General features: G+C 43.2%; 1 protein-coding gene across 1 annotated transcript in view; it reads right to left on the bottom strand.

Annotated features, from left to right (window-relative positions):
- The window catches only part of PPP1CB (protein phosphatase 1 catalytic subunit beta), a 51,952-nt gene that overhangs the window by 19,600 nt on the left and 11,820 nt on the right, over positions 1 to 20,532 (bottom strand). Inside the window, exons 2-4 of the mRNA XM_019549593.1 lie at positions 12,656 to 12,787; positions 4,810 to 5,040; positions 3,139 to 3,243 (exon numbers count right to left, since the gene is read on the bottom strand). Coding sequence (XP_019405138.1) covers positions 3,139 to 3,243; positions 4,810 to 5,040; positions 12,656 to 12,787 — 468 coding nt within the window. The remainder of the gene's footprint in view (positions 1 to 3,138; positions 3,244 to 4,809; positions 5,041 to 12,655; positions 12,788 to 20,532) is intronic.

Genomic DNA, 20,532 nt, shown 5'->3' on the forward strand with positions numbered 1-20,532 from the left:
CTTCCCTCCTGTCTGCTCCCACATTCCCCACTTCAGTGGCAGGGGGAGGGGAGGAGCGGGCCGGGGCCCCATACTGGGGAGGACTCAGCGGAGGGTAGGGAGAAGCAGACTGGAGGTGGGGGGAGAAGCAGAGTGCCTGGGGCCAACCTGGCAGCAGCAGAGCCAGGGCAATGGGAGGTATGGGCTCGGGGCTGACACAGAAGAGGGGGAGGGGAAGAGAAGAGTGGGCCCAGTTCTCCCCTCCCGGTCAAGCCAGGCCAGGCAGAGCCTGCTACTCCCCCTCACTGCTGTGGTGGAGCAGCTTCTGCCCACCCCACTCTAGTTGGGCCCAGGCCCATTCCTCCCTTTCCCCCACTGCTGTGGCACACCTGCTCTTCCCCCCCCGCTGCAGTGTCCCAACCCCATTCCCTGCCCCCTGGCACTGCCACCACCACCTCCAAGGAGCAAGGAGGGGGAAAACAGACCAGCTCTGGTGGCCTCGGCCCCTACCCCCGCTTCATCATCGCTACCTGCATGGAGCAGGGCAGGGGAGGCAAGGCCAGCACTACTAGCCTCCCCACCCCAGTTCCATTCGCTCTGTTGCTACTGCCTCCAAGGGCGGGGGGGCAAGGCTAGTTGTGCTGTCCTTACCCCCCCCAACTCCATCCCCTGTGTCCCCATCATGGTAGCACTCCGCTGTGCCATCACCTGTCTGAACAGTTATTTGCACTCACATGGCACACTTTTATAAAATATTAGAATACTGTCATCTTATTCCAAGAAAAAAAAGCTCATTTGCTGTTAAATTAAAACCTGAAAGGATTAGTGAAAACCAGTTTTCCGAGGCTCACATGTTTATCTATGGGCATGAATCTTTCGAATGTCTTTCTTTGTTGCTGTGTAAATCCATACAGTACACATTTATGGGACTTAGTAATACTAGAAAGCCATTCTTTAAATCATTAGACCTGTAGTATACTCAATTTGAACCATTTCAGCCATAGTCTCTACATGAAGACTGAGCTATTTTAAATGAAGGGACGTTCCAAAAAAACAGTACATTTTATGATTTAGTACCAAGACTATCTAGCAGATTTGAGTTTGAAACTGAAGAAAAGCCATCCCAAAAGTTCTTATTCCCCCCCTCACACCCCAGGATTTTTAAACAAGCAAAACAAAAATGTAGAGAAAGTATACAGAAATGAGACAACTGCCTAGAAACGATACGCTTCTATGGAAACAATCTTTGATGTCAAGATGGAGCTACTGTCCTTCCTAAAAAAAGGAAGCCCAATTTTATACTAGGTTTTAAGTAACTGAAAGACTGCACCTACAACTAGTCAAGATTCCTTCTGTGAAGACCAGGCTATTATGACTGAGCATTTAAACTGAACTAACTGCTTTCCTTCAGCTGTTCAAATTTACTAAGCAAAGTGACAGGTTCCTAGTTTTCAAGATTTATTGTCATCTTTGTGCTGACAGTCGGCTCCCAAATTTTTATATTTAGACTGACTCCTGGTTTATACGCTTGCAAAAATCAATTTGATTAGTTCAGATAAAGATTGCAGGGTGGTGTTTGTTGGTTTTTTTATTTTAAAACCAGTGCCAAGTCTGGAAGAAAACTGAATGCCATTATAAAAATCCTATACTAAAAAACAAAAATCTGTTCCTACTCTGATAATCCAGACCAAGGAATCTGAACAGGAATGCCCAGGGGTTTCCCAGTTTGGGAGAGAAACTGTCCTTTGTATTAGCATAGTGTATAGTTGCAAGGTTCTCTTTTTCTGAGCCAAGTTTCTTCAGTGGAAGCCATAGTCCTTATTGGGTTTAAATCGAAGGTAATGGTCAAATTATTCCAGGTTAAACATGGAAGAGGAAGATTTATGACAAGATAGCAGTAACTTTTAAAGTAAGAAGTGCAGCAAACATCTGAACAGCTCACTCTTAGTTTTGCAATCCCCAGCAAAAGTAAACAGGTAACAAGTCACCTGGACAAAAAAAGAGAACAGACTTTTCTATATCAATGTCCAGGTGCCTTGTGGCTATGACACAGAAGAAGAATTAGAGTTGAAAGTTCTGGTAGACCCTTTGGAAAAATGTTTATTTATGAAGGCTTGTGACTGGCATGGAAAAAACAAAACAAAAACCCCCCACAAAAACAGTGCTTTACTAGAAGAAATGCATTAGTTCAACCTGGCCCCCCAGCATCTGTAGAGATTGGGAGCTTCAGTGGGGCTTTTTGGTGCTTTTATCTAATAAAAGATTCAATCAGCTATTAAATAAGGGCGCCAAAAAACCTCACTGAACCAGGTAATTCCTACAGACGTTAGGCAAGCCAGGTCAAAGTAACAGGATGCCTCTTCTGAGCATGCACTGTGCCCACTGCAGGGACATGCTGTGCTTAAAGTAAAACGCTTTTTTGGTTTGTTTGATTTTTTTCCACGTCTGTTAGCAGCCATGGATACTTGATATCACAGGCAACTGGACTTTGACCCAGTAAGTGCCTATGAAAATCTTTTTATCCTACAATCAGGAAATTACTTAATTCTTATAAAACTGTCCTTGTAGACTAAGATCAGATTTAAAAGATCTGGCTCACATTAAACAGACTGACTGAAAAAGGGAGTTGGACAAGAGAGCCGGGGGAGATCATGATACCATATCAGGATGTACAAAACATGGCAGGATAATACAAGATCACTCATCTTGAGCAAGGAATGTAAAGGAGAACAGAGCAAAGAGGACAGGTTGAACAAAGAGACAAACCCGTTAAAATACTAAATATTTTCCATGGTTCCATTTAAATTAGTGATTAAAATACTACCTACAACAGGAAAGAGACATTTTAACTAAATTTAAACCAGAGGATAAACAGCCTGCTAAACAGAGTACATTTTATACACATGGCACCAATGAGTGTGTGGAAAAGGAGGAAAAAAAGGAGAAACAGAATAAGGGGAGGGTTATCTTGTTAAGAAAAAATCAGACCATTCTTGGTATTTCGTTGACTCTGACTGATCCTAGGAAGTAATCACGTTAGGATGTAAATGTCTGGGTATTCCCTTAAACTCAGATCCCAAGCCAAAATCTAAACACAACTGTGTTACTGACATGGAAAAATGCAGCTACACTATGCTCTGGATGAATTCATTAGCTTACCTCCATGACAACAGAATATCTTCTCATCCACAATGGCTGCAATAGGCAGACAATTAAAACAGTCGGTGAAGGTCTTCCAAAGTTTAATGTTGAATCGCCGTTTGCCTGTCAGAAAAGTAGTTTATTAGGAGAGCGCATAGGCATCCTGCAATGTGCATTATACTCTGACAATTCAAGAAAAGGAAGTTAAGTCTAAGGTATGAAATTTGAATGAAGCCCACAATGAAGTTACTTGTTAAAACAGAGATTCTCAACCAGGATGACCCAAGATCCTTTGAAGGGCGTTGAGGTGTGAGGAGATAAGCAGATAAGCACAGGCTCAGGCTCATCCATGCCTGGCTGTTCCCCTACCCCCACTGTCTGGCTCCTTTGCTAGAAAGTAAGCACTGTGATAAATAAAAAGTTAGTTTTTGAGACAGGGTGCTGCCCAGCTCATGATAGTTATGGACAGGGGTGCAATGATAAAGATACCGATGGCTGATTAGCTAGCCATATCGGCTGATACCAGCCCAATTGCCAATATGCAGCCTAGCAGCTTGGAGAGCAGTGTACAGCTGGTACGCCTGTTGAGGGGAAGAGGGTGGGTGCAGGCAGATGGAGGGCACCCACAGTAAGGGAGGGAGTGGGGCTGGAACAGGGCATGGGAATGAGCCTCAGCTGCTCCAGGGGGCACACAGGGGCAGTGGGGTATGCACCTCCCCCTGCTGCGCACACCACCGAGGAAGGCATTGCGGGGGGGGGGGCCATATGCCCCTTCAATCTGTGTGTGGAGCAAAAGGTAGGCTGCCTGCTACATGCTAAAGTGGGGGGGGGCTGGGCCTGGGGCAGTCAGTGGCAGCACTGGGAGGGAGAAGAGTATCAGGGGGTGACAGCAACCCCAAAATTTGTCATAGCCTCCCCTCCTAGCACCACCACCACCCACCCCACATGCAACCCCAGCACAGCTCCCACTGGGAAGAGGCTGGCACAGCTTCTGGCCCCAAGCGTACAACAAGCTGCCCACCCTCACCATGCATGCAGATCTGGGAGATGCATGTCCCCCTCCCCTCCCCCCCCCATACCTCCCTCAGGGGTATGCACAGTAGCAAGAGCCAACCCCCACCTTCCTGTGCCCCTCAAAAGCAGCTGTCCCATGTCCTGCCCCAGCTGGACAGCACCTGTGCTTGCCCCAGCCCTACTCCCTCCCTCACCATGGGTACCTCAATCTGCCCCCTTCATGGCCCTTCCCTCCTCCAAGCCCCTTTCTGCTCCACAGACTTACCAGCTGTATGTTGCTCTCCACGCTACCAGGCTGCACGCATGCTGTGGTTGGGTGTATGCATGCAAGATTTAAATCAGCAACACAAGCCACATCAACCAAGGGCCAGTTACTGATGATGTCAATTTTTCTTTTATCTGTGCCAATATGATATGGACTGATGTATCAGTGCACCTCTAGTTATGGAGGTGTGCTTTGAGTCTAATGACGGTTGCCTTAAGTATATAAAGGTTGAGAACCACCATGTTAAAACATTTTAGTTACTAAAAGCAAGAACACTTCATACTCAAAGTGGCATACAGTGTTTCAAAGTTACTTACAGAAAGACGTTTCAAAAGAATATACAAAGAAATAATAATTCAAAATACCCACAATTATGACTTTTCAGAACTGAACTGAGAAAATTTACTTACATTCATCATAGAATCCATAGATACGGTTAATACTAGCACACTCATGGTTTCCTCTTAAGAGAAAGAAGTTTTCTGGATACTTGATTTTATATGCCAGTAATAGGCAGATTGTTTCCAGAGACTGCTTGCCTCTGTCCACATAATCTCCGAGAAAGAGATAATTAGCTTCAGGTGGGAATCCTCCATATTCAAACAATCGAAGCAAATCTGTATATTGGCCATGAATATCTCCTACAAGATGAGAAATATTAAAAAAAGATCAGTGAAAAATTGTTAAACTGTCTACTGAAACAAAGACATTAAGTACAAGTTTTATGAGGGACTAGCACTGTTTGAAACATTCTAAAAACTGAAAGGGTACAGAATTCTTTTTACATTGTCAACTAAAACAGTTTCTAGGAAGCTGGGGAATTTTAGTTCTAAATTTGAACAAAGAACCTGAAGTCAGAAAAAACTGGTTTAATCCAATAATTCAGTAGAGGTTGGTAAACAAAATCTATGTATAAAAACAAAAAACAAAAAAGCAAGTCTGGCACACAATTCTGTAAAAGCTGTAATCCCAAAAGCATTCAGTAAAGAATTTAGACTGATTAGAGGCTTGTACAACATTAAGCTATTCTAAAAGCTTTAGATCTGAAAACCCTAGTAGGTCAAATGCTGGTCATTCCAGCTACTACATAAAGTCATAGAACAGAATACTCTGAATAAGTGTCATCTTTAGCACAGTATTTTACAATCTGCTAGATAGTTCAGAAACTTTAAAATATTATATCCTAAATATTCAACTCCACTACTTAACGTGCAACTCTATAACCTGTTAATTCAAAAAGGGGAGGAACAGGGGAAAGGAGAGAATATACCCTCCACCCTTTTTTTAAACAGTATGGGTGCTGACTAAGGGTGTGCGAAGCGGGCCCTATTCAATTCGGATTCAGCCCTAATCAGGGACAGTGATTAAATTCATTGATTTGGATCACTGACCCCCATTCAATTTGGGTGGGGAGGGAGGGAGAGCACATGCGGCAGCCCATGTGTTTGGCAGCAAAACTGGTAGTGGACCAGAAGTACTTCTGGTCTACTTCCGGGTCTCCTGGGGAGCACGCCAGGGGGACCTGCACCCCCTGGCTCTGTGATCAGTTGCAGGAGGACCCTGGGTACCACCCCCCAGACCTAGAAGGCACCAGTGGCTGAGCTGGGTCTGGGGGGCACAAACGTGCTCCCTGGCAGAACTGGAAGTGCTTCTGGGTCTGCTGCTAAGCATGCAGAGAAGCCCCCAAGCACCCCAGCATTCACAACCCGTCTGGAACCCTGAAGTATGTAGAGACAGCTTTAAGTGTTTTTTCTATGTCCAAATCAATTCAGAGGGTTCCGATTCAAAATCAGAGAGATTAAAGGGTCCTCTGATTTGATTTAGATATTTGGCCACTGAATTGAATCAGGGACCAAAGCTTTGCACAACCCTAGTGCTGACAGACATGGCAAGGAAGAACAAAAAAACCCAAAACACCACTTTACCAGAAGGGGAACTACGCCAGTTTGACCCAGCCCCCCAGTGTCTGTACAGCTCGTCTGCTTCAGCAGGGCTTTTGGCACTTATCTAATAGTTGATTCAATCAGCTATTAAATAAAAAATGCCAGAAGCCCCACTGAAGCAGATGAGCTGTACAGAGACTGGGGAACCAGGTCAAACTGGCACGATTCCTCATGTGGGCTTGTGCTGCACTCAGTGTGGGGGGACAGTGATTTGAAAGTAAAACATTGTTTTTTTTCCCCCTACATCTGTAAGCATTCCATTTGTCACAATCATACTATTAACTCATTTTTACAGAGTGCACAAATTTAACTTTAAGTTGATACAATGTGATCCATTTTAAACTCCTGTCCCTTAATCTATTTAAATGTAGATTGATGTGGAATACCTCCAGGTAACCTACAATTCTGCTGCTGGCAGCAAGGCATCCATCAGATTTTAAAACAGATGTATTCCATAATCCTGTGTAGGCCTCAATTCGTCTGTAATTTATTGTTCTGAAAGGCCTAAGCATGCATATACATATCTAAGTTCTCCATTTCAAATCTGCAAGTAATTAAACAGCCATAAACAAAACTTTAGGACAGACTGGAGTTAACTAAATAATCTTCCTTTAATCAGGCAAAACTCACACAACATAGGAGAAAAGCTACCTTTACAATCTGGCATGTCTACGCTTACCTGGACTACCAAGCCCCTCTGACCCCTGCACAGCCTGCCCCCGCCACAACCCCTCTGTCCTGATGTGGACTCCCACTCAGTGCCTTTGTCATCCAAAGATGATGCAGCTCTGTCCCTGCTGTGCTGCCCCCACCCCTGTACCTTTGATGCAGGTGGCCGTCAGAGGCAGAAGGCCTTAGTGGCAGACGGGGGGGGGGGGTGGAAACAGGCAGGGAAGGGTTTAGCAGGCTCCCATGAGTAGCAATAAGAGCTCAGTGCAGGAGTTTGTGCTCTTGCTCAGCGAGCAGGTGGCACCACTGTGCTCAGTCCATCTTTCAACATTGTTTCTGCTTCTTTTTTTGTTTGTTTGTTTTTTAAACAGTGTGTCTATATATTTACAGCACACTGGCAACCCTAATCCTTAAGGAACTTCCAGATGCATGAGAGAGGCAGGACTGTCTGAATACATGCACCAGATACTGAGAACATGACAACCAGAAACGGAAAACATGTTGGCATTTATGCTAGAGTCATTCTGGGATATGATTAACCCATTCGGCCAGTGTTTTTCAAAGCTCTGGCCCATGTACCTTTTACCCAAAACATTGCTGCTTGTGTGCTCCTTGCACCCAATGCATCTTTGCATGGTCATTCCTTAGGAAGTATGTTGACACCATATCAACATGTAGCAACACCATCACTCACTGCATGTTGACTAGTCAGCAGCTCTACCATCATTATTAAAATACAGGCACCTACCTCTTGACAAAACAAAACCTAAAGTTGGGAAAAAAGCACTGCATCAGACTAGGGTAGTCTGCCTTCTAGGCAGCTGCGAGCTACAGGGTGCACCAGGTGAGCCATGGTCCCCCTGGATTGAGCACCCCATGGACATCCCTCCCCTCAACCAGTGCCCCATGCAAATTCTCTACCTCCTGCTGTCCTACCACACTCCCAGGCTGGCCAGGAGCCTAGGGACCACAATGTAACCCCGTGGGAGCAGCATGGAACCTGAGGGCCACCAAGTGGACAGCCCTGCAGGTACGCTATCAGTGCTCCCAACAAACCTTATTTTAACAATGAGCACCGGGATCAGCTCTAAACAAAGTATCAAGAATGTAGTATTTTCAGGACCTACTTTGTCTGGGATCAGACCCAGTTTACACATAAAGCTGAAGTCTGAGTTAAGTTTAGAGAGAGTTAGAGGTACAAGTTGGTTGTTCCAAAATACTAAGTTTATCAAAAACATTTGGCAAGTTAAAGCTTCTTCACATGGATACATTTAGCACAGGCTTGCATATCAGCTGCAACACTTAACAGGAAAAAAACCACACTAGTGTTTCTATAGAGAGTTGGCATAAAATGAAAGTGAAGTGCACTTTTGTAATGTGAGTGTACAAAGTGTGAATGTTACATGTTTAACCCAATTACTAAACCATACCAAAATATACTGTCAGCCCAGAGGAGCTGAAGAAACATTCCTCAATAAAAAAGTTAATCCAGTAAATCAGATTAGTCTATCTACTTTTTAAAATAAGAGATTTATATATGTATGAGCATTCCTCTTCATTCCCAGTGCCTGCACAGGACTCCTTCCTTATAAACATTTGTTGGGACATAATCTGGTACAGAAACATTCTAATTACACTTGTGATGCTTCTTGGTTACTTGCAAGCTGTAGTTATTCACTCTGCCAAACTGCACTCCAGCTTTTGTTTAATATTCTGTTTAGAAAATATTTTATATTGCTTCCTAGACAGTTTAGATGAAAAGTTTAGGTTAGAAGATGCACTGGTGGACCTGTTCAAAGTATACTCCGTTTCAATTAAATACAGTTTGGAATTAAAATGTCAACTTGTACCACATTTCACTAGATTAAGAAAACCAAAAGTTAAAGCAGTTAGCCTGTCATAGTGAAAAGACTAAATAGCAAAGTGGAGAAGCTAACTTTGTTTTAGTTTTATGCCAACATATAATAGGCAAATCTTCCCCACCACAGTAGGAATTAAAAAGACAGACAAAGGGCACTTATTATCAAGTTATTACTGACAATGTAAGAAGACTTGTGTGATCAAGCAGCAGATATTAGGAACACTGCTAAATCTGACCTGTTACAAGAGAGCCAAAGGACAGGCTACAGCATATTTAGTTGTATGCATATGAACAAATTCAAACTGAACATTTACATAGCCAAGAAATTCAAGAAAGATGCGATTTATTTATGAGACAGCATCATTATACTTCCCATTAAATACAGTGTCCACCCCCCTAGTACGTCATGCCCTGACAAAACAGACTTGGAATCGTTCACTAACCAGCACCTGCAACTATATGGTATTGTGTTTAATATACCAATTAGTACAAATTCCCCAGGTTTCAAATTAAAATAATATTTTTTAAATGCCTAGCATAATATTAATTCTTTATTCACTTCTTTAAGTTAAAAATCTTAAATGGATTTTAGGTTCATAAAGAATGGGAAGAGACCAATAACAAGTTTACCAAAGACTTCTATAAAGCTTGAAGTTTATGATATAGAACAAAAAGATCTGATATACTGTATTTACTCAAATACAATACAAGCCCTCACTGCCTCTCCACCCCAACTCAGCAGGGGTGAGTTGTATCATGTTCACATACAAACAAACTTGATTAAATACATAGTCTGTCTGCTGCCAAAAGCATCACGTGCTCAGTATTGAAAACCAGCTATGAAGCTAATTAAATGCAACCAGTGCTGAGCATAACTATAAGACACATGGCCCATATTGGACAAACATACCTGATGGGAATTTACCATAAGGACAGGTTAGTGCCACCCATCTGAATGAGATGCATGCTAGTGCTCCTAAGTGCAGCCTCCCTCAGCACTGAAACTTTTTTCCAAGTTATAGTGAGCCACTACATGGAATACATTTAATCTTCTTCTTCACTCCCACACCTGAGCTGCACCTTTCTTTCCCATTGTAATGATCCTTGTTTCTTCACCAGCCTTAAATGTCTAGTAAACCACCAACATGGGGCCCCAAATCCCTCTGCCACCCTCTCTCTCAGCCTGTTGCATATGATTAATGTGACCTCACCCTTCCATGAAGTGAAGCCAGACCAGGTTATGCTACGCTTCATTCGCAAATACATTTTCAGAGGATCCCAGTACTCATGACAAGAACACCTAGTTCCAGTCATGAATGAGGGCTAAATAGCAAAAGGATTGACCCCCGGGGGGGGTTGTCCTCCAGGATACATGCACAGAGAGCAGTGCTGAGTTGTCGGTTCAACATGGCTTGAAACGCTATTGGTTCTGTTGGGGTCCAAGAAAATGAACTATATGGTAAAACAGGAGTGGGAAAATTCTTATTTTCCCACCAGGCCATTCTATCTAGCCCGCAGGGCCCCTAAAAAACTTAGAAAATTAATATTAATCTGCCCTGGGCTGCTCATCATGCAGTCCTCAATGGCTTGCCAAAACTCAGTAAGCAGCCCTCTGCCCAAAGTAATTACCTGCCCCTGTGGTAAAATCATGAGCAGTTTGGCTTTGGACTAGCATCATGCACGCATTGTTTGTACTACAGGTTTCCCTCGATTTATGCAGGTTATTTATAGGAAAATTTGCTCTTATGTAATGAGCATATTTAGACCCATAATTTGTTACATACGAGGCAAATTCACTCTTATGCAACCAGCATAGATGCCCCCCCACAACCCAAGCAGCTAAGTCTGTGGGGGAGGGGAAAGGGCCATGGGCCCACTCACCCCAGCTACAGCAGCCCGGGAGCAGCTGACACCAGCTGCCTGCACCAGGGGACAATGCAACCCAGGAGCAGAGGAGAGGGGGGGCAGGCAGAGCACAGTGCAGGCCAGTGGCTGCAGGCAGCTGGCGCTGGCCAGTGAGATGAGTGCTGCTCTGTTCCCTCTGCTTTACTGCCTTGTGCAGCCCTGGGAGTGGCAACCCTTCCCTAGTCCCAGCCACCCTCACCACCATGGGAACCTATACCTATTTGTTACATTGTAAAGCGGGCTCGCTTTATGCAAATTCAATTTATACACTGTTCTCTGGGAACATATGTACAGCATAAAACAGAGTGAAACCTGTATATATAAAGTAGGTACAGAAGTGTTGCTTAAAAGTGCGCTTATGGAGTACTGGTGCTAAAAACTGCAGCAGTTTCAAAAAGCAAAGTGCATTAATTCTGGATGAACTACATTTATGGGTACACATAGGAAATTAACATACCTGTAGTAAATGACTAAGTCAGCATTTTCACATTTGTCCCTCATTTCTATGTGCTTAGGGAGAGTAGGAGGGGGGCAAATTCAAGGCAAATCTCCAACAGATCCATACGTATTCTATACTTACAAAATTATGGAAAAATTATACATTCTCCACATACTGAATCTAAACGGGGGGGGCACTTTATAAGAATAAATACAGTAAATTGAATATTTTTAAAATTAATGCATATTAAACAGTGAAGAGAATTATCAATTTTCTTCTTTACAACTTTTTAGTGAATGGCAAAACATTGGAAACAGAACACAATTTTACCATGAATCATTAAATGCAGGATTTACATTATTTAAAAGATTCTAGCATTTTCACATGCTTTTCTCTTTTGTGCATATACACGCCACCAAAAAAAACAGTGCACTTTGTTTCTGGAAGACAGAATGCAGAAGAGATTTTTCCAGCATCATGGCCAACTGTGACAGTAATTCCTTTGGCAAACAAAGTGTCCAGGAAGCACAGCATCAGGAACTTAACATCCTGGTGTGGAAGACTGTCTCCTACAATGCCCCACTTCCTGGACAGTTTCCAAGAGGACTTACTCCATGCCACACAAGGTTACGCCTCAGACCCTTACAAAGGGCTGTAGCAAACTTACTTCTTTACCGTAACTAGTTCTTTATACAAGCTTCCACATCACAAGATTCACCAAAATCTTACTAAATGTTCCCTTACTGCTCTGGGTACAAGCTACAGTACTCAGCTAATAGCTATGGCTGTGCAGAGTTAAGAAAAACAAACAAAAAAACCACAAGACATCGCCCATTTACTTTGCTAGAGTCACAAGTGGCAGCTATCTTGGCTGCATTGCATGCATGGTGCTTCCAGGAGTGCTTCTTTATACAGGAAAGCTGCTTTCTTCACTAGAAACACTTCCCCTCCACCCTGCCCAATTTCTGGGGGTTGATTGGAAGTTGCATTTTGTATGTGAGAAGACCTTGCAGCAAACATGTTTTAGATAGAAGTTTTAGACAGAAGTATTTACTGTACTTTAAAAAAAAAAAAAAGTGACTCACTGCTTACATAACTATTAAGTTAGATCAACACTCCAGACAAATAACTCTCCTCTTTCAGGGTGTGCACAATTTGCACTATAAAGAGACTACTCTGCCCTGAAATGTTGACAAAACCACAAATCTATGTAGAACACGCTACTCAACTGTCAATTAAGTTTTCATCACTGAGTAATTTAGGGTTTTTTAAATTTATTTATTGGAGACAGCTCATCTTTTCAATCCATACCAAGCACGACAAGTTCATTCACATAAGCAAAAACGCAAAACATCTGCCCATAAAACCCTCAAATTTTCTTTGCTCCATCCTCAGTAACTACAAGATGAAAATCAAGACATGCAAACTAATTTACATACCACAAATCTTGAGAGGTGCCTCAAGTTCCAAGAGAATAGGCTGGCTAAGAAAGATTTCTCGTGATTTTATGCATAAGCCTCGAACTTCTGCTTCTGTCATCTGCACAATCTTGCCAGGACGACATCCTCTCACTGAAAACAACAACAAAAAAAAGTTAAATGGAATCAGCACCAAGATATAGCTTTGTTTAGGGTGAAGAATTATATAAGTGCTTCTTATCATTATACAGTGCATCACTATGGTGCAGCAGTCTTAAAGAGATATCTAGAGTATGAAGACACCCTCGCTATACAAAAAACTTCAAGAAAAAACAGTTTAGTTGTATTTGTTTTACCTTTAACCTACACTATCTGTTCTAGTATGGTTTGGGTTAAAGGAACATTAAACAAGTTTCAGTAATTAAGCTTTCTAAAGACTGCTTTAGGTAGGAGATACCATTGTGTGTATTCCTTGATCAGGATCATCTACTGAGCCCACCTGCATGGTATCAAACTCCTGTTTTATTCTCTCTACCTGAGCTCTGGTTAGCTCAACTCTCAAATAATGAATATTTACAATTCTGCACCCATAATGGAGGTGCAGTCTCCAGCTCACAGAAAAACAACCACCTGTTTAATAACACTGCTCCTGAATGATTCTGTGCATTTCAGTTAAATGGCCTTTTTGGTTCCTTTCTGTATGTACAGAGATGTTAACTTTGAACTTCCAAAATGCTCTATCCATGCCTCTGAACAAGAACACTGTAGCATGCAAAGCCAGGGGATTACCATAGCAGAAATTATGGATTGTAAGGGGAGGGGAGGGGAGAGGGCAGTGGGCAGCATTTTGGTCCTCTGTCAATTTTTTGTGGAGAGGAGAGAGAGGGATCAGAGTGAGGAGCACCATGGAACAAAGTACTTATGCTGGGCTCAAGACAGTGCAGAAAAAAGAAACCATATCCCATGGAGCACATAAACTAATGATTTCAACACCTGGAAACTGAAAGAGAAACCAACAAGTTAATTCTCCCCCAAGATGTTCAATGGAACGCAGCGGTTGACTAAGCTATTTATTAGGAGCTAGCCTAGGTCACATGACTGTGTGAAGTAACTTGCAACAGAATTGATGGATATAATCACAGCTAGAGCAGTCAACACTGGACTAAAAAGAAATGTAGAAGATATGCTGAACACACTAAAAACCTATTTCCATAGCTCTGAACAAACTACAAAGAGATTGCTGCTATACTGCAGATGCTGCTGAAATTTGTAAAGAAACTTTGGAAATATTAAAGCAAGAAATAGTCAGCAGCAAAGTGAAACTGCAGGCAGGAGAGTGCTTAAATCAAGCACCTGACCTCATTTTCTTGCCAATATTTACATACAGGGTAGATGCCTAACTACCCAAGAAGAAAATGCTGCTGTGCATCTATTAACCACCCAATCACACCAACCATAATAGATTTCAGGGCTAGAGGTGAGCTAATCAAACAATACACGTTTTCTAAGGCTGTTTTAAAAAGGTAGTCACATTGCTGAACTGGTGGAAGCCACTGGCAAAGCACCTAAAACCAGTTTGTTGTAAATGCTAAACTAACTTTTACCATCAGTAGCCTCTTCTGCAGGTGCAGAAAGAATATTTTCTTCATCTGGACTGGTTTACTCAAAGCTAAGAAACTGACTGGGAGTTGAAAAAAGCAAGGAAGCTCATTTTCCCTTTTAATCAATGATTTAAAAGGGGGATGAGATTTATAAGTTCCAAAAACTTGAAAGAAAGGGGGGTAAACATTTTCAAAGAGCATTGGGGGCGGGGGAGAAGACCATCTTATTTTAATGGGAATTAGGCAAGCAGGAACTTAAGCTGAAATGACTTTCACCTAGGCAGTTTAAAAAATCCTCCCCAGGGTGACCTGAAATAATTGGTTTAATTCACTAATCACAGGTCATACTTCTAATACTATAACAGCTAGTATTAGTGTTCAATAAAGTAGTTGGCTGTAAATGTACATCATGTTTTGACCAAAAAAACAACAAAAAACCAACTTTCTGTATCCAAAACATTAGCTTTGTTTAATAAATCTGAAGGGCTAATTGCACATGTTGAATTAAATTCAAGGTGCCATCTTAAACACAGCCTGATACAAATATGTGCAAAAGTCAGTCATCTAGTAAATAAGAAACACATATATTTCACTATTTTATAGCATACTAAAAGGATAATATATTTCTTAACATACTTCGTATGTTAAATATATTTACAAAATGTAAATATATCTAGTTTGTGTACCTAGGAAACTTAGGTACCAAGTCTACTGTAAAAATTGTACTTCACTGTTATTCAACTTGCTTTGTTATATCAACCAATGAAAATAAAATGTTCTTTAAAAAAAAAAAACAAACAAAAATATACACAATGGGAAGTTGATAAACTCAATTGTTTAAATCAGGTTTTTGGCTTGCTGATTTAAGTCATGATTTAAAAATTAGTGGTGCTCAGCCTTTCGGCTCTGAAGGCCAGATGAGTGGGGCAGAGGCCAGTCCCTGAGCTGGATCAGGCCTTGGGGCCCAGCACCACACCCACCCAGGCCTGCCCACTGGCATCCAGCACCCATCCAGCTCACAGGCCTCGGGGCTCTCTGCTGGCAACAGGGGGGCGGCAATAAGTAAGAGCAAGTCAAAAATGGGCACAGACAGGTCCAAAGCAGATTCCTACTTGATCTCACACAAGGGATAAAAGTTAAAAGATAAGGAGTTTCAAGTCCCAAGAGTGTCTGAGGGGGTATTTGTGGAATGGCATAAAAAAAAAGAAACAGCCACGGGAAAACAGCCAGAGTTAAATCCCTATTTCCCTAATAGTTTCAGAAGCAAGGTGAAGAAAGATCAACATTTCCCAGCTAGACTGGTGGAGGAGCATTACCAGCTGGGCTAAATCCCCTTCACCGAATGGAGCACATTTCCTCTAGTTATTCCCCTCTCCCACCCCGCATCCCTTCCAACTTAATACCTTCTCCCAATTAGACACCAAGCCATTGAGAAGTATTCAGAGTATGATGATGACCCACCCAGTTATTTATCTACCTTAAAGATCTTTCATCTAGTCCATATTTCCTTATTCCTGTGGATATCATGGGAGACTGTATCAAAAAAGTCTTATTATTGTCAGTCTACACCCCTAGTATTGAGGGTACTACTTGCATAGTACTGAAATACTGACAAGCGTTGGGGACTGACATGCCATTTACATTGTGGTAGCTTAAGCAATTACTGTACAAATAAGATTCCCTACCCCAAAGACATTATAGTCCAGCTAATAAAACATTTATAATTTTATTACTTCATTAAACCAATAAAAGGAGTTCAATTTTGAAGCTCTACTTGTAAGAACTGTCCAGGAATGAGGCCATGCTGTATACAGTCCATGATTTCCCTGAGTCACTTACATATTTTCCTTTTACAGACTGGTTTCCTTTGTTTTAGTCTGCTTTGACAAAAATATTAAGGAAGTCATTTTCCACCCTTTTCTAGTTTATTAGCAAAATGGGTTTCAACACATTACTATCCCATTTTCAATATTTCACTGCTTGCCATGGACAGACTATCACACAAGTAACAATGAACTGCAGAGCCAACACACAGAATAATGATTCTCAACTGGGTGTTACAAGCTCCTTGGAAGGGTACCATGGTGCCTGGCCCCTATGAGAAAAGGGTACATGCTGGCTCCTCCAAATACCAGGCAGTCTTCACTACTTCAGTGTCCTGGCTGGGAGCATCGGAGGAACAAGGGAACAAGGCAGGCTGAAAAGCATGGCTGCCACCCAACAGCTCCTGCACTGACCACCCCAATGCTCCAAGGACAAGCTCTGCCACAAGCCAGCAACAGAACACTGCACTTATTCAGCCCAGCTCATTCCCCCAGTCCTCCCAGACTCTAGGAACTGGTGAGAGGGGCTGCATGAAATGGGACTCCTGCATGGTCTTCTTAGAAGCAGGCACCATGCTGTCCCCCTCACCTAAATGGGGACCAGGAGGAAGCAGATGGCAAAAAAAGACAAGGGCACAGCACAGTTCTGTCCCACTGCCTTCACCTAGCACCAGCCACTGCACAAGTAACCAGTCATCCCCTCCCACTCCCTGCAGGAACAGCAACCTCCTCCAGGAGTCTAATGACCCAGCCCCAAGCTCCCCAGTCTACTCTGCCTAGAAGCCACTTCCAACTCTGAGCACTGTGCACCATCCCTCTGCCATGCTATCAGTGGTGCCCTGACTGCCCTAGCACTCCATGAAATCCTCTAAAAGGGTGTTTCAGAGTACAAGGAGGTAAGAAATAAATTATTCTTAAATTAATATGGTGTCGCTAAATTCCAAGAAGTTATGGAAAGGTGCCGTAAGTCAGAAGATTGAGAACTACCGTTACAGAAAAATGCAGTGGAGAAAACCCAACAGTCCTAACTAGTGATGCTGTGGAACTGCTGTATTTTCTTGCATTCTCCCCTCCTTCCCCGCCCCCGCCTCCAAAATAAGACACACACCTTGTTTTGGGAAAGTAAGACAAAGAGAAAAGATTTTTCTAGTATCTTAGCTTCCACAGCACAGGGTTGCCAAGGCTGAATGCTGACAGCACACAGAAGGGGGGTAGGCCTGTAGTCAGCTTCATTCAACCTCTAGCAGCTGCACAGCTACAGGGTTAACCTTGTCAAAGCCATTGCCAAATTAGTGGCAGCTTTTGGCTGAGTAGCAAAGTTGACACGTCCCAGCTTGACCATGGCTCTGACAGGGTTTTAAACTTGTAGCTTTGCAGCTGCAAGAAGGCAAGTAATGCTGAGGACAGGACTCCCTGGCTACGTGCAGGAGGGGAGAAGAGAGAAAGTGTCCAGCAGCAATTTCAGCATATGGACACCTCCATTTTGGCAAGGAAAAAAAAAAGCATTTTTCTCCCTTAAAACATGCACCCTAGTTTGAGGGCTATTGGGGGGGGGGGTGGTAAGGGTGCATAAGGTATTAAGTAAATACAGTACTGAAAGACCTGGATTCCAATATATTTGCTCCTCTATTAAATGGATTTACTGTTAGTTTATTTGGATGTCTATTACAGCTATGAAGGATTCTGAAGCATAAAAACCCATAAGTCCCATCCCATGCAAAGGATTTAAACATAAGTTTGTATTTGATTCAACAATATAAAAAGTCAGAAACTTTCCCCATCCCATTACCTTCCCATGCTAGCATCCAGTGTATGCATGTGCGCGGAGGTGGGAAAAGGGGAAATTGTGTAAGCATTCTGGAAAGCATTTACTCCAACTGAAACCAGGATAGCACACACCTCCCTCCTAGTAGTCCTCCCAACACATTTCCGTGTTGAGGATAAGCTTGGAGACCTGTTACAACCAAATAAAATGACTATGATGCAGATTGACAGTTTGGCATCATCCTACTGTACTCTGGGGCCACTCTTTACTTGAACAGTTTGTCAGCAAGTGGCCTCAAGTATTTCTGCTATGGATCACCCTGACTTTATCAAGTGCCATAGGAAAACCCTGCTAGGTTCGATGTAGACCACCAACACTATCTGTGGATGGAAGCAGAGCTGGAACAACACAGAGGAGCCCGAGTTAACTCCTATAACAAAAAACAGTCCGTACGTGCGTCAGATAGATACCTCAAAAGAATAAGGGACATAACGCACCTAAGGACTGTTTTTTTGTTATAGGAGTTAACTCTGGCTCTCCTCTGTGTTGTTCCAACTCTGCTTCCATCCACAGATAGAGTGTTGGTGGTCTACATCTGACCTAGTAGGCCTTTCCTACGGCACTTGATAAAGTCAGGGTGCTGCTTTTGCACAAGCTATCAATGCACCCTTTTGAGATTTGATCACAGACTAAGCTACTTAAATACTGAAAGAATTCATGTGCCAGTCTCACAAATTCCCAGGACAATTTCACTAGAAAGAATTAGAGTGGCACAACTTACTGCAGACATAGGCAACTCCTAGGAAATAAAATTTCACAAGTCCCAGCACGTTAATCATGAACAGGAAGCTGGGTTTTCCATTTGGTGCAGAAAAACACAGCAAAATATGGATTTTCTCCTTTAAAGGAGAAAAACCCAGGAAACCATGACTTTCCTTTTGTAGGCCAACAGACTTCCAGCTTGCAAGAGGCTGGGGAGAGCAGGACACAGGGGGCGACACAGGCATGTGCACACCAGGCAGTATGGTGGGAAACAGCTCCCTCCAGGCACATATGGGGGCAGGGAGGGAAGAGAAGTACACATGACATGGGGGGGAACCCCAGCATTCTGCACCCACAGCTGGACCAGCTCTAGGCAGGAGCTGCCTCTGCGGGTGGCCCAGCAGGCAGGACCCGACACAGGAAGGAGTTCTGTGCTACCATGGATGCCAAGGTAAGATGCCCACTTGCCCACTGGGGGGGGGAAGGGGCGGCGGCAGCGCAGGAAAGCACAACTCTACGCCACCACACCTCACCATGGCAGCATAGTGCTCCCTTCTGCACTGGGTCCCACCTGCTGGGCTGTGGAGACTGCTCCTGCCTTGAACTGATCTGACTAGGCTCCACACACCCACCGTGGGTGCAGAAGTCTGAGGGGCATGTGCCTCTCCACCTCCCCCCACATTGCCTATGCCCACATCACCCTTCCTCACACACTAGGGGTCTGGGGCCTTGGGGAAGTGTGTCAGCAGTAAGGCAACAGCATGGTCGTGGGGCACGGCACCAGCATATCAGGGCTGCTCAGCACTACAAAGCAGCAGGAAGACAGCCACAGCTGGACCCACAGCCTGGTGAATAAAGGGAGCAAGGGGAGCTCTGATTTTTCATGATTAAAAAAAAAAAGTCAAATTTATTTTATTATAATGATTGTGGGACTGGTAGACTTCCAAACTGCTTAAAAATTGGAAATATATCAATAAAGCATTAAAAACCAGGATCCCTGCTCATCAAGACTAGCACCAATGCAAACCCCTTTAAAACACAGCTCTGCAATAGAGATTGTCACACCTGAATATCAATAACCCAAACTTACCAGTAAGTGCATCAGTACAGACATGCCAATGTCATATTTTACCTAGTGATAAACTGATGTTATCAGTAACATTTTGGGTCAATACTGTACCACAGGGGTGTTGAACATATAGCCCTGTGGGCCAACTGACCCATTACTAGATTCAGACTGCAAGGCTTCTCACAGCTGCTGCTGCATCAGTGAGACCAGCACCCAGACAGGTTAACGCCACCTCTGCTGCCACAAAAGTTTTTGGTTTGTGATCACCAGTGGGGACACAAAGCAGTGGCAGGGGGATGAACAGTGTCAGCATTAGTCCCCTTGTGTTCGCCATGCTAACACAGCTGCCGTGGGAGAAGCTGAGAAAAAAGCCTTATGGGTCAGATCCAGACTGCAAAATCTAATGAGTTTGACACCCTGCTGTACCAAAATGACAGTGAGCATTTCTGATACAGCCAGGAATGTTTTTATTTAGTTGTCCCACCAAAGTCTCAAAAAAAATAAACTAAAAGCAGACAGAATAACTAAATCAAGAATACAAGCATTTTGTAATACCTTACAAGCTGCAAACCTATTAAAAAGCAGCTGACTAGGTAACCACTGTGTATACTACAAATACTGCAACTGCTTCCTAAATTAGAAGCTTGCAGAAAAGCCTCCACTGACACTTGGAAAGCAACCTATTTCTGAAAATGGCTGTCATTTCCCAGCTATAAACAGAGATGTGCCTCAGAGCTAGACATACAAAAATAATTGTTAGATATTTTACATATGGTGACTATACAAATCAAAACTGGTTTTATTACAGAGGTCCTCTGGGAATTGGCAAAGCTTCTGTTGTTACTAACAGAGCCATACAGGTACAAGGGACTTGGACC

The sequence above is a fragment of the Crocodylus porosus genome, unplaced genomic scaffold (genome assembly GCF_001723895.1).
Source record: "Crocodylus porosus isolate Cpor-Errol unplaced genomic scaffold, CroPor_comp1, whole genome shotgun sequence".
NCBI classification, from domain to species: domain Eukaryota; kingdom Metazoa; phylum Chordata; order Crocodylia; family Crocodylidae; genus Crocodylus; species Crocodylus porosus.